The 17,753-nt window shown below is 35.7% G+C and overlaps 2 protein-coding genes across 5 annotated transcripts; both read right to left on the bottom strand.

Moving 5' to 3' along the window:
- Positions 1–312: 312 nt before the first annotated feature.
- On the bottom strand, positions 313–9,421 carry si:dkey-211g8.1. Of its 2 annotated transcripts, XM_068215199.2 has the most exons (3): positions 9,287–9,421; positions 4,432–4,978; positions 313–3,579 (listed from the first exon to the last, which is right to left on the bottom strand). In XM_068215199.2, exons 2-3 carry the CDS (start codon positions 4,972–4,974, stop codon positions 3,085–3,087), a joined length of 1,038 nt encoding a protein of 345 aa, XP_068071300.1. In that variant the 5' UTR covers positions 4,975–4,978; positions 9,287–9,421; the 3' UTR covers positions 313–3,084. The 2 variants fall into 2 exon arrangements, with proteins under 2 accessions (XP_068071300.1, NP_001076360.1); NM_001082891.1 differs by lacking the exon at positions 9,287–9,421 and having other exon boundaries at positions 3,085–3,579; positions 4,432–4,974.
- Positions 9,422–10,164: 743 nt separating this feature from the next.
- On the bottom strand, positions 10,165–17,373 carry si:ch73-160i9.3. Of its 3 annotated transcripts, XM_073931354.1 has the most exons (4): positions 17,157–17,336; positions 16,302–16,347; positions 13,288–13,834; positions 10,165–13,187 (listed from the first exon to the last, which is right to left on the bottom strand). In XM_073931354.1, exons 3-4 carry the CDS (start codon positions 13,828–13,830, stop codon positions 12,702–12,704), a joined length of 1,029 nt encoding a protein of 342 aa, XP_073787455.1. In that variant the 5' UTR covers positions 13,831–13,834; positions 16,302–16,347; positions 17,157–17,336; the 3' UTR covers positions 10,165–12,701. The 3 variants fall into 3 exon arrangements, with proteins under 3 accessions (XP_073787455.1, XP_001333235.1, XP_073787456.1); XM_001333199.4 differs by lacking the exon at positions 16,302–16,347 and having other exon boundaries at positions 17,157–17,373; XM_073931355.1 differs by having other exon boundaries at positions 13,288–16,347.
- Between the last annotated feature and the right edge of the window lie 380 nt (positions 17,374–17,753).

Genomic DNA, 17,753 nt, shown 5'->3' with positions numbered 1-17,753 from the left:
CAATGCTTATTTGCATATGAGCATATTTCAATGCTCGTTCGCACATATGTAGCATATTTTAATATTCATTCACACTTAACTTATCTCACACTCAAAAATGTTTTGTGATTCAGTGTACCCATCCTAGAGTATAAAAGCTGTGGTATACTTGTTATTATTTGCTGTGAAACTTTTTCATGCAAGACAGTAAGCCATTACTTTCTTTTTTTGCTTCAGAGCTTATATCTACATCTTCATGTTAACAAGCAAACAGAGACAGGCAGTCATACACAGTCATTGAAATGTAGTAAAACACATTAATCATATTACATACAGTTACGTCCATATTTATTTGGATATTGACACAAGTCTAAGATTTTTGGCTCTATACACCAACACTATCGAGTTAAAACAAAACAAACAAGATGTGCTTTAGCTGAAGACTGTCAGCTTTAGTTTGAGTGTGTTTACATCCTGGCGAGCGCTGTAGGAATTACAACAGTTTACATATGTGCATCCCTCTTGTAAAGGGTCCAAAAGTAATCGGATAATTGGCTTCTCAGCCGTTCTATGGTCAGGTGTGTGTTATTCCCCTCATTATCCCAATTACAATGAGCAGATAAAAGGTCCAGAGTTTATTTCAAGTGTTCTATTTGCATATGGAATCTGTTACTGTCAACTCTCAAGATGAGATGAAAAGAGCTGTCGCTATCATTCAAGCAAGCAACACAGGCTCATTCTGAAAACGTAGTCCTGTGAACGTTTCTGGAGACTATGCTGCCACAGGTGTGTATGGCTGGCTGCAATTAATTTTTTTAAGGGAATGCTACAGGGCGGTATGACGGCGTTCCTTTTCGCGCTAACCAGCTGACTGCTTACCTCCGTGTGTAGGGCTTTCCCGTTGCAACCAGTTTTGTCTAGTTAGCTCGTTGTGTACATTGGCAGACTTGAGACGCAAAGAGAAGTTGACTACAATGACGACGACGATGGGGTTCGAGTCCAGGGAAGAGCGGTTCCACAAATCAGGTAAGACAAAAACAGAATCCAAAAAATAAAAAAGAACAAGTGAATAACTGGTGAGAATGTGGTAAAATCTAAAAATGTGGGGATAATCAAATGAGGGCTTTTCTTTTTCTGGACGCCTTTTGTAAACCGTCGGTTGGGTTTAGGGAAGTAATTGGGTAGCTGGGTCAATCGATAAAATTGGTTGGGTTTAGGGAAGAAGGAGGGTGGGCCAGTTGACTGGATTGGTCTGCCAGCCATTAAGTCATTCCGTCAATCAGACAGGCAGTCAGTCAGACAGAAAATCAGTCGACAGCGGCCTCTGGTGAGTTTATGCTAGAACATAGTGCGCGAATGGCACTCACAAGAGAAATTTGAGATATGAAAAAGCGCACACAGGAATATGTTTACCTCAGGACGTATTTCGCGATCTCCAAAAATGTCCAAGGGACTATGTTTTCAGAATGAGTCTGGGTTGCAAGCAAGCCATCATTAGGCTAAAAAAAAAAAAAAAACCCATCAGAAAGCTAGCAAAAGCATTAGATGTGGCCAAAACAACTGCTTTGAACATTCTTAAAAAAGAAAGAGCGCACCAGTGAGCTCAGCTACACCAAAAGAACCGGAAGACCACGAAAACAACTGCAGTGGAAAGAATTCTTTCCCTGGTAAAGAAAACACCCTTCATAACAGTTGACCAGATCAAGAACACTCTCTGGGAGGTATGTGTATGTGTGTCAGAGTCAACTATCAAGAGAAGACTACACCAGAGTGAAGGCTTTTTAGAACTCTATTCTGGCCTTCCTGTTTTTGAGAATCACCACAAGATGTAAACCATTGGTAAACCTATGGACAGATGAGATCAAGATCAACATTGGTACAGAGTGATGGGAAGAGAAGAGTATGGAGAAGGAAAGAAACTGCTCATGATCCTAAGCAGTGAAGAATGGTGGTAGTAGTGACATGGCATGGGCATGTATGGCTGTAAATGGACCTTGTATTTATCTCCCTTATATATACAGTACCTTATATATATCTCTTGTATTTATTGATGATATGAATGCTGATGAAAGCAGCAGGGTGAATTTTGAAGTGTTTCAGTCAATATTTTCTGTTTATATTAAGCAACCAAAGAGTTTTTGAAGAGAAAGAAGTGGAATGTTATGCAATGGCCAAGTCCATCACCTGAACTGAATGCGATTAAGCATGCATTTCACTTGCTGAAGACAAAACTGAAGGGAAAATGCACCAAGAATAAGCAGGAACTGATAACAATTGCTGTAGGGGCCTGGCAGAGCATCACCAGAGATGAAACCCAGAGTCTAGTACTTATCTATGTGTACCAGACTTCAGGATTGGCAACTAAGTATTAAAAAGTGAAAGTTTGATTTAAGATTATTATTCTGTCCTATTATTTTTAGACCGTTAACAAGTGGGAGGCACTTATCCAAACTGATATAATTTCTACAATGTTCACCTGATTTGGAAGTAAATAGCCTCACATTAAAGCTGACAGACTGCAGTTAAAGCCCCTCTATTCATTTAATTTCAAATTGATGGGTTTGGTGTATAAATCACGAACCATGCCAATTCCTCCACCGATTTCAATGCACTTTTGAGCTTGAGCACCAGTGGCATTGATTATTATGCTGCCATCATAAGTGCTCTATGAGGTTCCGCCACTGACAATCCCTTACTGTAGCTCTGATACAAGTCTTACTTAAGGTGAAAAGTATAAAGCCTTGCAGTGTATTTTTCTGAGGTAAATAGTCTACTGTTATTACTGAAATGTGTATATTCCATACAATGTGTGAAGCTGATTGGTTCTTGTCACTTGACTTGTGGTTCGCTTAAGGCATTCTGAAAAGTTGAGATGTTTTTAACTCATAATGTTCTAGATATGCCAGGAAAAAACAAGCATTGCGCTGCACATTTGCATTAAAATTTATGAACTTGCATGCACAAAAGGTGCAATATATGAACGTCCTCTGAAATTAACCAGAAGACCAGGCACAGTGATAGATTTTTCCCCTTTCCCCATTAAACACTTTGTGCTATTTAATGGACCAGACAAACAAACAAGAGAGAAAAACAAAGTAAAAACTCTTAAAATCTATTTACACACTCAACAACTGCAGCCTTTGGAAAGGAATTACAACTTTCTTCTTTAGTGGACAGCTGGGACCGATTTTGACCTTCCTCCGTAAGTGCTCTATGAAAAATCCCAAACAAACTTTGCTTACAGAGCTGCCTAACATCCAGTCCCATGAAGAGGTACAACACTGGGTTAATGCAGCTGTTAAAATAGGTTAAGTCTGAAACCATTCTCCATCCTAATTTTACCACCTCATTGTCTTCATTTACAAACCTGACCAGCCTTAGAAAGTGATATGGAGCCCAGCATAGGAAAAAGGCACAGACCAAAACAGCAAGAATGCGAAGAGGCCTTGATTTGCCAGAGAGTCTCGTCCTGCGGATCCCAATAGCAGCCAGTGTGTAGCAGATAAAGATGACCAGAAAGGGCAACAGGAATCCACAGATGAAACGAATGAAGTAGTACACATACTTTGCTGAATTGTTACCCTCAGCTGTTTCATTCACCTGCAAATGAAAAGTACTGTAAATACACATTCACATATTTGATTTGATTTGAGCCAACATCTTAATCCAATGTCATACTGATGTCAAATACTGACATTTATTGATCAAGTATGGCAACTCAAATCCAACATCTGATAGACGTCCGAGTGGTAACGTCCACACAACATCAAGCTGTAACATTATTAGATGTTGATATTTGGTTGATTGGATGTTGGATGTCGGCAGACAGTTTGTTGCAATTACAAAGCGCCCATGTCTTGAGGTAGTTCATTATGATGTCATTTACCTTCTGTGTGCGATTTCATTGGACAGGAATCACAAGACTGATTTTTCTAATCCCCATAGACAAGAAAAAATAAAGTCGTGACTGCAGGTTGAAGGAAAGTAGTGGAGTAAAAGTACCGATACTTTTAGGGAAAGTAAAAGTACACATTTTTGAAACTACTTAGTAAATTACAATTCCTGAGAAAAACTACTCAATTACAGTGATTTGTGTATTTGTAATTTGTTACTTTATACCATTGCTTTATACAATTGCCATTGAGTCTATTACAGTGTTGTGGAGGAATTTCAACCTTCTCATCCTTGGAGAATTGTTATAATTCAGCCACACTGGAGAGTCTTTGAGCAAGAACCTTTTTAAGGTCATGCGGCACCACAGCATCTTAATTAGATTCAGTTCAGGACTTTGACTAGGCCACTCCAAAGTCTTCATTTTGTTTTCTTTCAGCTATTTAGAAGTGGCGGGAAATTTAGATTCTTGAAATTTCTAGTGTTTCTAATCAAACACTTTTTCACACCAATGTATTTAATGATAATATGTTAGTATTTAAGACTGAAAGTAAAACAAACCTTGAAAAAGCATTGGCTGAAGTTCTTCTTATCAGGAAAGACTTGTCGGTACACAAAGTATGGTAAACTAAAGATCCCAGCCATGATCCAAACTCCCACACTGACCATACGAGCAGCACATACTGTCCGTCGTTTCCTGGTGAACACCGGACACCAGACGCAGAGCGCTCTATCCACACTGATGACAGCCAGAAGAAAAACACTGCAGAACATGTTGGCATACTTGACGAACCCATTAAACTTGCAGACAAAGAGTCCAAAAGGCCAGTGGTCAAAGAAAATATCTTTGATTAGCCAAGAGATTTGTGTCAAACAGAAGATCAGATCTGCTGCTGCGAGGTTGACCAAAAATACATTGGTGACGTTGGGCTTCATACGAAAACCAGCCACCCAGATGACCACAGAGTTCCCAGTGGTGCCGAAAAGAATGATGATGGTGAGGAAAACAGTGCTGACCTTATTCATAATGGCTTCAATGTCCACCGTCATGTTCACATGCTGGTTTGGGTCCACAAAGGGGAGGAGAGGAGTTGCGTTGGACATCGTTCTACAATCAAGACAGGTTTTCTATTTAACAATAGATCTTTCTTAATTCTGTTAATGTATAATCCAATTATGAATATTAATATGCCAAGGGCTCTCACAGGAATTTCATAAATGCTCAAGCAAATAACATTTTCAATTTCTGCATTCATTTTTTATCAGACAAACGAAATCCCTATGTAAATTGTTATAGATTTTGTGTTGTTGCTACAAAATAAATCCGAAAGGGTTGCCCAAGCTCAGTCCTGGAGGGCCGGTGTCTTGCAGATTTTAGCTCCAACTTGCCTTAACACACCTACAGTTTTTAGGAAGCCTATGCTGCGTCTCAATTCGCATACTATTAGTCCTAAATAGTATTTGAAAATAGAATTAGTATGTCCCAAATCATAGTATGTTGAAAAGAGTATGCCAAAAGTTAGAATTTTAAGTGTAGAAGCATCCATACTCTAACCGCTGATATTGTCCAAAGTACATTGCGCGTTACACGTAAATTCAATTAGAACTACAAACGCAGGTGAAAAGTGCGAATAAACTACAAACATAATGGACGCGCAAGACCAACCATCAAGTAGAGTCGCTTCAGTTAAGATGTTTGTAGTACTGTTAATCAATATCTAGCCGACTAGAAAATATTTAAGTAGTGTTTTCTGAGTTATATTTCATCTGGAACAACAACACTGAACTTATATAAAGACGTGTTTGGACATTAACGTCTCAATGCATACTTATCCATAGACCTCAGGAGATTTCTCTGCAGGAAAGATTAGTGAATGGCAGATTAACCTGCTGCTGCTTCTCCAATAAGGTATGAAATTAAATATGAAAGAAATGTGGATGATTGACAAGGCTACACAACGATCTGTTAAGGAGGAAGTAGTATGTTCCAAAGCTTGCATACTCTTCTGTAACACACTCAAAAGTATATCTTTTCCTTGACAAAAAAGGTAACACTTTACAATAAGGTTCATTAGATAATGCATTTACTAACATGAACTAATCATGAAAAACACTTGTACAGCATTTTTTTTTCAAAATTGAACATTTACTAATGTATTATTAACATCCAAATCCATGCTTGTTATTATTAGTTAATGCACTATGAGTTAACATGAACTAACATTGAACAACTGTATTTTCGTTTATTAACATGTATAAATACTGTAGTAAATGTATTGTTCATTGTTTGTTCATGTTAGTAAATGCATTACTTAACATTAACTAGTGAATCTTATTGTTAAGTGTGACCACAAAAATGTACATACTTTTAGGGGCGTAGTATAAGTATGCGAATTAAGATGCAGCACTAGTAAGGGCTTGATTTAGCTAGCCCAGGTGCGTCTGATTGGAGTTGGAATTAAATTTTTCAGGACATCAGCCCTACAGAACCGAGTTTGGGCACCCCTGCAACAGTTATTTTTTTAAATTGGAAGGATTCACCTCTAGATTTTGAGCTTTTTTTTTTTTTTTTTTTAAATCAGAGATAAAAGCATTTTAAATTTGGGAAAATTAGGCACGTTTTTGTAAAGCACTTTTAAAAGTGATGTAGATAATTAGGTAACACTTTACAATAAGGTTCATTAGTTAATGCATTTACTAACATGAACTAATCATGAACAACACATGTACAGCATTTATTAACCATAATTAAACATTTAATAATGCAATATTAACATTCAAGTCCATGCTTGTAATATTGGTTAATGCACCATGAGTTAACATGAACTAACAATGAACTACTGTATTTTCATTAACTAACGTTAACTAACGCGAACAAACACAGTAATAAATGTATCATTTATTGTTTGTTAATGTTAGTAAATGCATTAATTAACATTAACTAATGAACATTTTTTGTAAAGTGTGATCGATAATTACAGAATACAACAATATCGGAGGAAAAACAATGCATCAACTGAAAACAACAAGAACAACATCAGAGAATTCTAATGAATGTAATGATTTGATTAAGTTTGAGATGGACGCTTTTCTTACCTGTAAACTGCATCAAATATTATCTTTAGTGTCAATACACTGCTGCAGTAATCCTTCTTGAACAATTAAACAGGAGCTTTGCATGAGTAAAAGGATAATGTAATGCCAGAAATAGTGGCTATTTTACTGACATCACGCCTGAGCCTGTGAGCTCATTTCTGCTTATGGGTGTATTTTAGATACATGATCATCAATAAATATCTTCTCTAAGCACGAGCGGAAGGTAAAACAGAAACACATTTATGGAAATGTATTCATGGTCTATTTGCATGTGGCACTTACCGTATCTGACAATCAAACATTGTTTTGCGATTTGTTCCCACCCTACGGTATAAATAAAAGTGATGTTCAGCTTTAACTGAAGCTTTAAAAGAGTTGTAGTGTTCACGATTATCACTCTTGACTGATGAAAATATAATATTAAATAAGTATTAAAAGTATGTTAAGTTGTTCAATAATTGTTAAAATTGCTCAACTAATCGGTCACACTTTACAATAAGGTTCATTAGTTAATGTTAATTAATGCATTTACTAACATAAACAAACAATAAACCATACATTTACCACATTTGTTCATGTTAGTTAACATTAGTTAATGTAAATACAGTAGTTCATTGTTAGTTCATGTTAACTCATGGTGCATCAACTAATGTTAACAAGCATGGACTTGGATGTTAATAATGCATGAGTAAATTTTCAATTATGATTAATAAATGCTGTACATGTGTTGTTCTTGATTAGTTCATGTTAGTAAATGCATTATCTAATGAACCTTATTGTAAAGTGTTACCAATTAATCAATATACTGGGGTGTCAGTACCCACGTAGACTGCAGGTTGAGATCCCCCTGCTGGTCTCATTAACACCACTTCCGGTGGTGTAACGCAAAGGACACTAAAAACTTTACACATAAAAAACTTTCACAAACATGTATCTAATGAAAAACACTAGATCATTGGCATTGAATGTTATCCGCTGTTTGAAGAGAATGAAAAAGCTTTATTTCAGAAACCATATTTATTTTTGTGAAAGATAATAAATTAAACATATTGGTACTGTTGAGATTTTTTACATTATACATTTTTTCTTCGCCTCTAATACAAAACCTAAGATTAGCAACGACAGTTTAAACCAGTATTTCCAGCTACTGGGTTTATAAATGAGCTCAATAGAGAAAGAACATGCAATGTTTAGCAGCCACAACTAGCTTCGAATGCATTTTCGACCACCTCTGGATCTGGTCAACAGTGGACAAGCTCAAAACCAGAGATGCCTAAAACAAGGGCCAAAGTTGACCCTTTGATTTGGCAGCCTATCCCATCTGACAAGAGAGGGAAAATGAAGCGGAGGGCTGGGGAGAAAAACTTTAAAAGAAACTGACATTCTAGCCTGATCTCACAAGAAAACAGAAGTATTTTAGATTTGGTCAGTTTTGTGGCTAAATTGTACGAATTTGTAAAAAGGAGGCATGGCATCCAACCCCACCCCCTAAACCCAGTTGTCATTGGGGAATAAGCAAATCGTACTAAATTTTCTGAATGAGATCGTACAAACTAAAACGAATCAGTTACTAAATAAAAATTTATTTGTGTTGAATTTAAAGAAAGAAATTAAAATGATTAATGTTCAGCTTAGTTTGTTTGTTTAAATTCAACACAATTAAATTGTTTACAAGCACTTAATGTAAAAAGAATTTAGTAAATCCAAGGAATCATCTTGAGTATATTTATAGTTTAGCCTATAGGAAAAAACTAGGATACAGCTGCCACATAAATATAGCTCTCTCAGGTTTTTGTCGATCCAATCACAAGTAGACAACACTAAGTACAGATGCGAATGACCAACACAATCTCATGGCAATTTGTCATTTTTTTTTATTTAGTAGCTGATTCGTTTTAGTTTGTACGATCTCATTCAGAAAATTTAGTACGATTTGATTATTCCCCAATGACAATTGGGTTTAGGGGGTGGGTTTGGATGCCATGCCTCCTTTTTACAAATGCAACACTTTTTTCAGTGTACAGAGATGTATTTAGAGCAGAATTTTGTGGTTTTAATGTATATGAAAGACAAGCAGGAATTATTATCAACCTCCACATAAACATGTGAGTCTTATGAAGTTTACTGGCATTGTATGAATCCAAAAAAATCATAGTAAGAGCTGAGTGATATGACATGATGCAAAAGTGCATTAAACACTTATATTAAGCAATTGTGCTTATTGCCTCAATATAAACATATACGTTTCTGCTGCCTCTAACATATGAGACAAATTTCACAATATACAAGTTAAACTAATAAAGGATATATTTAAACAAACCTTATGCTTCTTCAGGGTGGCACTGGATGTCTTTGTAATCCACATATCCCACATTTCACATTCTGATGAGCTTTGAACATTCTGTGGTCATGCACGGCTTCCTGCTTATCAGATCTGTCTACTCCTTCTTAAAGTGATAGTTACCCCCCAAAAGGATTTTTTTTCATCATTTACTCACCTTTCACTTGTTCCAAACCTTTATTATTTTCTTTTTTCCTATTGTACACAAAATAAGATATTTTGAAGAAAGCTTGAAACTGATGTCACTCTCTCATGTGCAAGTGAATGCAAACGGGGTGGATCAGTATGTGTGAACAGGGATGCGCAGATATACAAATCCACATTTGTTGACAGACAGCTTGGGCTACTTATGAGAATTATGGGAATAAAAATATATATAAAAAAAAATACATTTAGATCATTTACTTTAATTGTTACTATTGGAATGTGAAGAGACTTTCAACTAGCACAACAACAAAAATGGGAACACTGTATTTTGATGGTCTATTTGAAGATTAGTCTACTTAATATCTGTTGATACTGCTCCTTCAACAGACATTTAACTGACTATAAGAAACTTTGCAAGTACATATCAACTTACACTAAGCCTAACCATAACCTCAAACCTAACAGTCTACTTACAGTATAATCTAATGAGAATTAGTTGGCATGTAGATGCAATGTAACTTAAATTCAACAAATGGACCATGAAAATAATGTGTGATCAAAAAAATGTTTCTGAAGACAATCACCTACTGCACTTTTAATTACTGACAAACATTCACATCAATTATGGAAGATGTAAAATACCAAAGATTTAATTTTGATAAAGCTGGCCACTGTTGCTATAGTTACAAGTAGTGGCTTTTTTTGTTAAGGTAGTTTGCATGATTCAGTTTTTTTTCCACCCGTAGGCAGGAATTTATTGTTCTGGTAAATATTGCAGTTACAGAAAAATTTTTTAAATCATGTGTATCATGCAAGATGTTAACCCAATACTTTCTCTTTCTGGATCAGGACTTACAGCATCTATCATCATGCTAACTAGCAAACAGAGACAGACATACATTCATCAAAATGTAGTATAGTTGGATGCAGTTACGGGCGGCGCAGTTGCGCAGTGGTTTGCACTGACGCCTCACAGCAAGAAGGTCGCTGGTTCCAGCCTCAGCTGGGTCAGTTGGCATTTCTGTGTGGAGTTTGCAAGCTCTCCCCGTCTTCGCGTGGGTTTCCTTTGGGTGGTCTGATTTCCCCCACAATCTAAACACATGCGCTATAAGTGAAGTGGGTAAGCTAAATTGTCCATAGTGTATATGTGTGAATGAGTGTGTTTGAGTGTTTCCCAGTGATGGGTTGCAGCTAGAAGGGCATCCGCTGCATACAACGATAAGTTGTCGGTTCATTCTGCTGTGGCGACCCTAGATTAATAAAGGGACTAGGCCGAAAATAAAATGAATGAATGAATAAATGCAGGAACACATTAATAATGTTGCATAAATGGGCCATTCTACAGAATTGCTGCAAATCGCTGTCCCACATTCAAATGACACATAAAAAACACATTTTAGCATTTATAGATGCTAAACATTTTTAAGTGTTTACTTTACTGTTTTTCCGTTGAACACAAAAATGTCATCACCAAAACTGACTACCGAAAGTTTTGGCAAAGTTTTGGTAGTGATATAATCGACAAAATAGTGTACACATCATCTTTTTAGGGAGACTATGGAGTGTTGTGCAACATATGTTGTGTGTGATATTATCATAATAGTTATTTAATCAAATGCAAAGTCATATTAATGAACGTCACTCATTTTTAATTTAGTATGTCAGTGTTTCTCAACCACTTTCCTGGAGGACCACCAGCTCTGCACATATTTCATATCTTCTTAACCAAACACACCTGATTCAGCTCATCAGCTTATTAGCAGAGACTGAAGGCCTGTAATGGGCGTGACTGACAAAGAAGACATTTAAAACATGCAGTGCTGGTGGTCTTCCAGGAACGTGGTTGAGAAACACTGCTTTAAAGTACTTGAGTTTCAGACATATGGATTCAAGGCCTGGAAAGTACGTCAAAACAAACACAGGTCCTTAAAAGCGCTTGAAATAAAATTTGTTTATGGTTTTCTTTCAACAATTGTACTCAATTGTCAAAAACAGAACGAAAAAATGAATAAAACAACACCTATTTAAGTTAACTAATGCCTACAAGCACAACATTAGACTTCATTAATGCATTAGTAAATGAGGTACTGATTAATAAAATCCAGTACATTGTTTTTTTGTTTTTTTTGTAAATAAATACATACAAATAACATTAACAAATGGAACCTAAATGCAGTGTGACCACAATGAAGAAAATATTTCAGGCTTCCCACATTTCTTGAAAGGACTTTAAAGCACTGTTTTTCAACCATGTTCCAGGAGGACCACCAGCTCTGCACATTTTCCATGTCTCCTTAGCCAAACACACCTGATTCAGATCATCAGCTCATTAGCAGAGACTGAAAGACCTGTAATGAGTGTGATAGAGAAAGGAGACATCAACACATGCAGTGCTGGTGGTCCTCCGGAAGCATGGATGAGAAACGCTGGAATATGTCATCTCACTTTATACATACCTTTTTTGACTTAAAGACAGTATAGAATAGGTGTGGATGTTCTTATAAGATATTAACCGTTAGATACCTGCCAACACTCCCGTTTTTCTTGGGAATCTCCTGTATTTCAGACCCATCTCCCTACACCCTCCCGTTTTGTAATCTCTACCGGAAAACTCTCTTAATTTCACCCCAACCACCCCACCCACCTCCCGGACCTCAGCTTTTTGGTACAGTGTATATCACCCCCAGATCGCCGAATTTGGATTAGTATCCGATCACATCGACTGCCCGAAGCCCAGCATAGTACAGTTACTTAACTGTTTTATTCAGACACCTCATCTCGACACCTAGACATCCCCACCACTCCCTCGTCCCGGTCTCCTGGATTTTCAGAGACAAATATTGGCAGGTATGCGTTAAATCTGTGTCTGGTAATTGTTGTATTGTTGTATTTTAGAGGTAATTATGTTAGCATAAAATGTTGACAGTCTAATTCAGCCGTTTATTTTGGCTGAATTATCCATCAAGATGTTTTGGTAGTGTTTAATTTAACTTTAACCTAATGAAACCCTAATTGGAAAATCAGCATTATCAACTTTATACCTTTTACAAAGGCAAATTAGATTTAAAATACAACAAATATTATAAATTACTATTTAAATATTGAATTGTTACTGATTTTGAAAACTTATTTTAATTGGATTTTTTAAATTGCATTTAAAATAGGCAAATAAGCTTGAAAAATATACATTTTTTGCTTTAAAACCCTAATTGCGCCATTTGACAGACCATAGAGACGGCAGAAACTCTTAAACTCTATTTACACACTCAACACTTGCGGTCTTTGGAAAGGAACTGCAGCTTTCTTTCCTAATGGATTGTTGGTACAAATTTTGGCCTTCCTCCGTAAGTGCTCTATGAAAAATCCCAGACAAACTTTGCTTACAGAGCTGCCCAACATCCAGTCCCATGCAGAAGTACAGCAGTGGGTTAATGCAGCTGTTAAAATATGCCAAGTTTGAAGTCATACTCCATCCTATTTTCACTGCCAAGCTTTCCTCATTCACCAACTTGACCAGCCCTAGAAAGTGATATGGAGCCCAGCATAGGAAAAAGGCACAGACCAAAACAGCAAGAATGCGAAGAGGCCTTGATTTGCCAGAGAGTCTCGTTCTGCGGATCCCAATAGCAGCCATTGTGTAGCAGATAAAGATGACCAGAAAGGGCAACAGGAATCCACAGATGAAACGAACAAAGTGGTAGACATACTTATCTAAATGGCCAGCACCCTTCGCCTGCAAATAAAAATGTAAATTCAAGTTCACATACTTACTATATATATATATTTAATATATTAAAATCAAAGATTTATGCAGACAAGTACATAAAACAAACCTTTAATGAGCATTGGCTCAAATTGTTCTTATCAGGAAAGACTTGCCGGTAAACAAAGTATGGAGAACTTAAGATCACAGCCATGATCCAAACTCCCACACTGACCACACGAGCAGCACATACTGTCCGTCGTTTCCTGGTGAACACCGGACGCCAGACGCAGAGCGCTCGATCCACACTGATGACAGCCAGAAGAAAAACACTGCAGAACATGTTGGCATACTTAAAGAACCCATTGAACTTGCAAAGAAAGAGTCCAAAAGGCCAGTAATCAAAGAAGATTTTGGAGATGAGTGAAGAAATTCGTGCCAGGCAGAAGATCAGATCTGCTGCTGCAAGGTTGACCAACCATACATTAGTGACGTTGGGCTTCATACGAAAACCAGCCACCCAGATGACCACAGAGTTCCCGGTGGTGCCGAGGAGAATGATGATGGTGAGGAAGACAGTGCTGACCTTATTCATAATGGCTTCAATGTCCACCGTCATGTTCACATGCTGGATTGTGTCCACAAAGTGGAAGAGAGGAGTTGTATTGGACATCGTTCTACAATTAAGACAGATAAATCAGTAAATGCTACTTCTGTTCAAGTTAATTTGTAAGTCAATTTGACTCAAGTTTCTAAAATGGCTACAATTTTGAAAGATGCCAAAATAATGTATTTCAGGAGAAAGCAAATCACTTTATTTAATTTGCTTCCATTCCTACAGCACATCCTTAACAGACACACCTGGCAAAACGTGACTAAAGACAATGAAATTCATTAATAATTAGTGATTCTGTGCACATTGATCTGGTATAGACAATGAATCTGTGGTTAACTAAAAGCACTAAAAAGAAGGGATGACCTAATGTATGAGCCAGTCATGAGTTTCAGTCACTAAAAGTCATTTTCCACAATTGGTTATCAGCCGATGCTTAAAAATAGTAAATGATCAAGACCAGTGGTAACCTGTTCATCATATGTGGGTGGAAAATCATGTTAAAATGATGTTTTTGAAGAAAATATATTGTGACTTTTGTTGAATTATTTTGCATTAATGACAGCAGAACTACTAATTATAAGCTTTATAGACCACTTCAATGTGGTAATGTCACTGGCCCTTGAACATTTCCTGCTTGTTATCATACTGTATCATAACTGCAACAAGAGGCAATTCAATCATATTGTCACATTAAAACAGCTACCATAACATAATTTTTTTCTTGAAAGCTTTGAAAATTAAAATGTGAAATAGGAAATGCATTAGAACCATTGTTATTATCCTCAAAATGGTCTATAAGCTATTCAGGAGCTGAAAGCAAAGGCAAATGCTGCTTTATCTTAACAAGAATAAGTTTATCCCTAAAAATAGTGTGATACATGACATGAATAAAATTCAGTCTTAGACAAGGCTATCAAATCTATTCATATCATTATCAGTCATAGTAAATATGATAACATTTAAATCATGTTGGCTATTGCTTCCCTACAGTATAAAAATAAATCTATAAAGTTTACAGAAAAAAGGCACCTGTGGTTGCCAGTTTTTCACAGTTAAAAATACGGTACTTTAAGTTACTTAAAAGTAATTTATAACTTTTATGGTAAACTACCATATTTCCGTAATTTATAGAGATAATAGACCACTGTTTAAAATTTACACAAAATATCTTTTGTTACACAGACATGTATGGTAACACAGACATGTGACAACTAGTGGAAGAAAGAGTACTGAAAAATCATACTTAAGTATAAGTACCATTACTTGCCAAAAAATGTAGTGCAAGTAGAGTAAAAAACCTGTTGTAAATAATACTCAAAGTATAAGTAAAAATTAGACCTTTTAAAAGTGCTCAAAAGTATTACGCTGTAAAAAGCTGATGCATTTATATGTAATTTGTGGATGTGTGTAAACGTAACATTCTGTAGTGCCCAGAAAGGCACACAATATCATACGATGTTAATATTAGTTTAAATTTAGTTTGTGATGTCAGGTTACCAAAATTCAGTGTCTAGCCAATGTTATTTTGATGTCCAATAATGACATCAAATGATGTTGATATTTGGTTGATTTTAGGTTGTGTTAGAAAGTGACCAAAATCCAACGTCATATTGATGTCCAATACTGACATTTATTTGTCAGGTATGGCAACAAAAATCCAACATGACGTTAGTGGTTACATTAACACAACATCAAGCTATCATTCATTAAACATTGATATTAGGTTGATTTCAGGATGGACGTTGAACATTGACGTCTGCCTGATGTTGGGTTTTGATGTAAATCCAATTTTCATTTCCAAACAAAATGCAATGTCAATCTGGTGTCATGTTGACGTCTTGTGCCTGCTGCTCTGGGTCAATGTGTAAAGATTTTGGACATCTTCTTGGACACTTTTAACACTTTTTAAAACAGTTTGCTGCATTTATATGGCGCCCATGTCTTCAGGTAGTTCATTATGAGGAGAGTTACCTTCTATGTGCGATATGATTGGTCAGGAATCACAGGACTGATTTTTGTACTAGACAAGAAAAACTAAAGTAGTGACTGAAGGTTGAAGGAAAGTAGAAGAGTAAAAGTACCAATCCTGCACTAAAATGAACTCAAGGTAAAGTAAACATACACATTTTTAAAACTAGTAAATTAAAATTCCTACTCAAAAACTACTCAATTTACAGTAGTTAGATTTTTTGTAATTTGTTACTTTACACCACGTGGTGACAACCATAAATATATGGTGAAGAGAAAATCATATAATAAACAAATGTTAATCACAAAGAACTTTTCTTACAAGCAGTGTCATTTACACAACTTACTAAACATTCATGGTAAATCAATGGAATACGCATTATTTATCAACATTAGATGTAATGTAAAACTCTAATGTAGCTCACTGATGGCGAAAACTAAAAAGAATCAAATAGTGTCCACAAAAATTATACACCTGTATTGCAGTGAATTCTGGGAAAGTCAATAAACAGTTATTTACTGTATAGATTAAGGCAGGGGTTCTCATGTAGTACGCTTACCACTAGTGGTACGCAGGCTTCTTTTGATTGATTCGCAGAGCAATCGCTGAATAAAGTAAAAAAAAATCACACATTTTTAAGCCTTTGATGCATACAGTAACACAGATGTAATCAGTAATTGATTTTAATAGGCTAAACCTTTTATTTTATTTTTCATTTTCTTATGTTTGTTATGTATTCTATCATTTGAGCCATCTTCTCCCCACATTTCTAACGATAACGGGACGTATCCTGTATTTTTATATCCCAATATTTACAGGTATGGTTAAATTATTTGCTTTTCTGACACACAAAGCTTACTCTAATCCACAGTAAGCAGATCTTATTTCTAATTTAAATATGTAAATCCAAATCATATATTTAAAATATAAGTTAATGTTTAGATTTCAAAGATACACAAATACATGCAACATATATTTCAAAATTTATCAAAAAGATGTTATATATGAATATGATGACATATAGCCTATATTTATAAGGTCCAGTGAACATTTGGTACTTGGTGAAAAAAGTTTGAGAACCACTGGATTAAGGAAATTTACTGTTCACCTGGTTATGGATTTTTATTGTAGCATTTTTAGTTTCTACCATTAAATTGTCATCTTTTACAGTGTACTGTACAAATAAAGTCATTTTTAGACATAAAAATAGTACATATACAAACATAGATTTTCATGAATCACATTATCTCAAAGTTGTTTTTAAAAACCAAAACAGACACACTAGCTCTATTAAAATAGGAAATTTGACCAAATTTACTCTATTGAGTACTATTACACTTAATATTATTTTAAGAGTTATTCACAGTAAAGGTAAAAACATATATATCAAGCTATTAAATGCTGATGTCCTTACCTTTCACAAATCAGCCCAAATCATCAATCTTGAGGGAAACAATATAGAAAAATCCTCTGTAAATAAGTCAAGATGAACTGTGTATGACTATTAAAATATCATTTTTTGCGATTTGCTGGAGAATAAATTAGTAATTAGTTTCACTGACATCACTTGCAGTTACTCTCTTCTCCCTTTCAGTGTAATTGATCTGTCCATTCAAACAGAATATGTCTTCAACAGATAAATAGAAGAAAGCAGGGAAGTGGGAGGAGACGCACGCATAAATATATAAACACTTGTTAACGTTAACACAAACAAAGTAGTAAGTGAGGTGTGTGGTTTTTGACACATTCATTATTCATGTATTTAAACTACACTCTAATGTGGTACTTAGCTTACACAAAGACACAAGATGAAACAACAACATGAACTCAGAAAGAATCTTGTGAATCAGTGTTAGACGTCAATTTGATGTCATTTTGACATCAAGTTAGAGAATTGACATCAACATCATTATTACAGGCAAAGTGTAGAACAGACTGTACATTGATGTTATTACGGCTACAGAGTAACAATTTTTTACAATATAAATGTGGATAATAAATTTATCAATAA

This window comes from Danio rerio, chromosome 19, assembly GCF_049306965.1.
Source record: "Danio rerio strain Tuebingen ecotype United States chromosome 19, GRCz12tu, whole genome shotgun sequence".
Lineage (NCBI taxonomy): Eukaryota > Metazoa > Chordata > Actinopteri > Cypriniformes > Danionidae > Danio > Danio rerio.
This window is presented reverse-complemented; position numbering and strand designations above follow the sequence as displayed.